Here is a 3477-nt window from a genome sequence, read left to right as displayed (position 1 = left end):
TGCAGCTGTTTACTTCTCTTATTGTAACCACAGACCACAGTGCTCGGGGGAGAGTGTAGTGACACATAGGAGAGATTTAAATTATGCCTTTTAAATGGACTGATGTGCACTTATACACTCACAGGGAAAAAAATATATATCAGGTCTATTGTTTAGATTTTTGATACTTGACATTATCATCATGTATTTCTTATTCATACCATATTGGTATTTATCTGATTTTTGTATTTTTCAGGTGTGAGTTCTATGTGGCCATAGGAGTGTGATAGCCTGTTTGAGAACAGGAGTTCCACATCCATTCCACTGCAGCTCATCACAGCAAGTTCGAACTGCTGAGCCTCTGTCCAGTGAAGTCCAGCTTTTGCTTGCTTGACCCACACTAGGCCATCCACTGTGTGAGCCAAGCTCAGGTCTTCCCAGTTCAACATAGCACTGTGTTGCCACACCCGGCTTGGCCAACTAACCATGGATAACCTCTTGTCTCTCCGTTCCTCTGCCTCCTGTCCACACCTGTACCTCTGGTCCAGTGATAACAATAACACCATTGATGGTATCAGCAATGTGATCATGCAGCACTACAACCACACTGGTCGTCTCCTGAACCGCACCACTTCAGGCCAACAGAAAAACCACGTCAGTGTCACCACAATAATATCCCTGTTCATCAGCATATTCATCGTTCTGGAGAACCTCCTGGTACTTTTAGCTGTCCTCTCTCGGATCCGCCACAGCCGGCGCTGGATCTATGTCTGCATTGCCAACATCACCCTCAGTGACCTCCTCGCTGGTGCCGCCTATGTGGTCAACATCTCCCTATCGGGCAACCAGACATTTCGCCTAAGCCCCTCTCTCTGGCTGTTCAGGGAAGGATTGCTGTTCGTGGCCCTGGCGGCATCCATATTCAGTTTGCTGCTGATCGCTGTGGAGCGTTACGCCACCATGATGAAGCCAATGCACCAGAAGTCAGCCAGGAAGACGTATCGGATCTATCTCTTGGTGTTACTCTGCTGGCTCCTGGCTCTGGTCATAGGCTTTCTCCCCATGTTAGGGTGGAACTGTGTGTGCAGCCTGGACGATTGCTCAACCCTCCTCCCTCTATACTCCAAAAGCTACATCCTCTTTACCCTCATCATTTTCTTCATCATCCTACTGACAATCGGGGTGCTCTATGGTGCCATCTTTTGCCACGTTCACAGAAGCACAGAGCTGGGACACAAGAACAAGCGCTCTCTAGCACTCCTCAAAACTGTGATCTCCATCGTAGGGGTTTTCATACTTTGCTGGGGACCTCTCTTCCTGCTCCTCCTGGTGGACTTCTACTGCGTCTCTCGCCAGTGTGGTCCTCTGTTCAGCGCAGACTGGTTCATATCCCTGGCGGTACTCAACTCTGGCCTGAATCCCATCATATACGCCCTGGGCAGCACCGAGCTGAGGAAAGCTATCGCCGGACTGCTGTGCTGCTGCTGCCTGAAGGCAGGCCTGTGCCGCCCGGACGCATTCCAGTCCAAGGACACCAGCAGCACGTCGGGGAGCAGGAGGGACAGCCTGAGGAACAGTTTCAACAAGATCAGGAACCTGAGTGTTGTGGCATCGCCACCTTCGACACCATGCAAGGCCCACAACAAACCCAGCAAGAAGCACAGGCGCAGCTCTACCACCACCTGCCTTTCAGTTTCGAGTGGTTAGACCACAACCATGGCATGACCCCACCCAAGCTAACAGGTCTAACGGTTATTTCTCAGAGTTTTGTCATGAGATAATTACTGATTATTACACACGCTGGTGTAGTGGGCCCATATTCTGCACAGATGTGCAGAGGAACTTAAAACATTATCATTTTAGGAAATATAGAAACATGTACATGATAGATTTATCAGAGAAGTTATGAGTCGCATGGCCATGGTGCATTGGTGTCTTTTGAATAGATTTCCATCATCCAGTTGTATGTGTATATTGTATATAGTTCCAATTGAGCCTTACTACTAAGTTGTTATACTGTTTAAAATGCTGTACATTTTATAAATTGTGAAATAAAAACAGAGCTATTTTATATAAATACGTTACATGAATGGTCACAGATATGTTTGTTTCAGGATAAATTCATGAAAATATAAATAAAGATATTTTTTACTTTAACAATAAACAAATGTAGTTTTTCATTTAGATTACTTGACTTGTGTGATGTGATGTGATGTAAACTACCATCACTTTCCTCTGGAGGGAGACATGCAATCAAAAGGCTTGGGCTGACTCCTGCATGTAGGGAAGAAAAGATTGAAAACGTTACCATCATACATCTGAGAATCCCATCGGCAAATAACGGAAAAACAGCGACCCCTGTTTCTCAACAGTGTCTTGAGAGACTAGTGGCCAAAATGCCCCTCTGCACTCTTATTCAATGAATAACCTTTAGATGTAATCAAATACAGGTCAGAGCTGGATGTCCTAGTACATCTCACCCCATAACGTACTGTTCTAATTCTGTCACAGACAAATATTTGACTCATCATTTGAGTACAGTAAATGAGAACGAATAGTACTGTGCAGTAAAATCAAAGTATTCATTTAACATTGAGCGTGTACAGATGTATATAGCCAAAATAGTTACATTTTGTATTTTGTACACTCTAGTTGCATATGGATAAATAAGTGTCTGACGCAGAATGACTATTATTCACTTAACATTTTTATTGGAAAAGGACCATTTCGACAGGCATAGTATTTTCACACTATGACAGGCCCCATGAGGCATGAGCCAATAGACATTAATTTGTGACTGCAGTGCCCGAGGAACGCTAGAGAGTAACGGATGTCTCAGCAGGTATTTTTCACCCCAAAGCTATATCATGATGATATACCTTTGGGGGGGGAAAATACCTGCATGATATTATCCTACTGTACCTGAATGTCTGCACTCTGCAGTCATAGATCTGCAGACATCTGTTTAAACACAGACAAGCAAATAGACATTCATTTGTGACAGTGCTGGAGGAACAGTAGGGCTGATGGCTTATTGATAAATATGACAGGGCAGGTAGATATGTCTCGGCAGGTATTATTCACCCCAAAGCGTCTGCTGAACTATTATAACGTCTGTAGGCCTACACTGGAACAACCTGTTTTGACATGAGATGAGAATATAATGTTCAACATATTGCAGGTATTTTCCCAGAGCAACCCCAGCTGTATACATTTCTCAAGAAGCAACCCATTATTATGATTATTCAGGTTCACGTTTCAACTCATTAAATTGTCTTTTGTTGTTGTTGTTTTTGTTTTTTTGAGTGGTGCAAACATTCCTATATAAGCTATGTGTGTCCCTGTGTCCCTGTGTCCCTGGCTGTGTCCGAGCACGAAAATAGCGTTATAGCGTTTGTTGACCACCAAGTGTCACTGTTGCACAGCCTAACACACAGACACACACACACACACACACAGGCCAGGGAGGGCTTGTACAGTACAGTACAGTACAGTACA

The 3477-nt window shown here is 44.4% G+C and overlaps 1 protein-coding gene across 1 annotated transcript; it reads left to right on the top strand.

Moving 5' to 3' along the window:
* Positions 1-224: 224 nt before the first annotated feature.
* Positions 225-1686, top strand: s1pr4 (sphingosine-1-phosphate receptor 4; the record flags this gene model as incomplete). The annotated part of the gene is made up of 1 exon (XM_083767457.1): positions 225-1686. The coding sequence occupies exon 1, from the start codon at positions 466-468 to the stop codon at positions 1684-1686; it is 1221 nt and encodes a 406-aa protein (XP_083623583.1). The 5' UTR covers positions 225-465.
* Positions 1687-3477: the final 1791 nt, after the last annotated feature.

This window comes from Protomyctophum parallelum (assembly GCF_964188405.1).
Source record: "Protomyctophum parallelum genome assembly, chromosome: 6".
Taxonomy (NCBI): Eukaryota; Metazoa; Chordata; class Actinopteri; order Myctophiformes; family Myctophidae; genus Protomyctophum; species Protomyctophum parallelum.
This window is presented reverse-complemented; position numbering and strand designations above follow the sequence as displayed.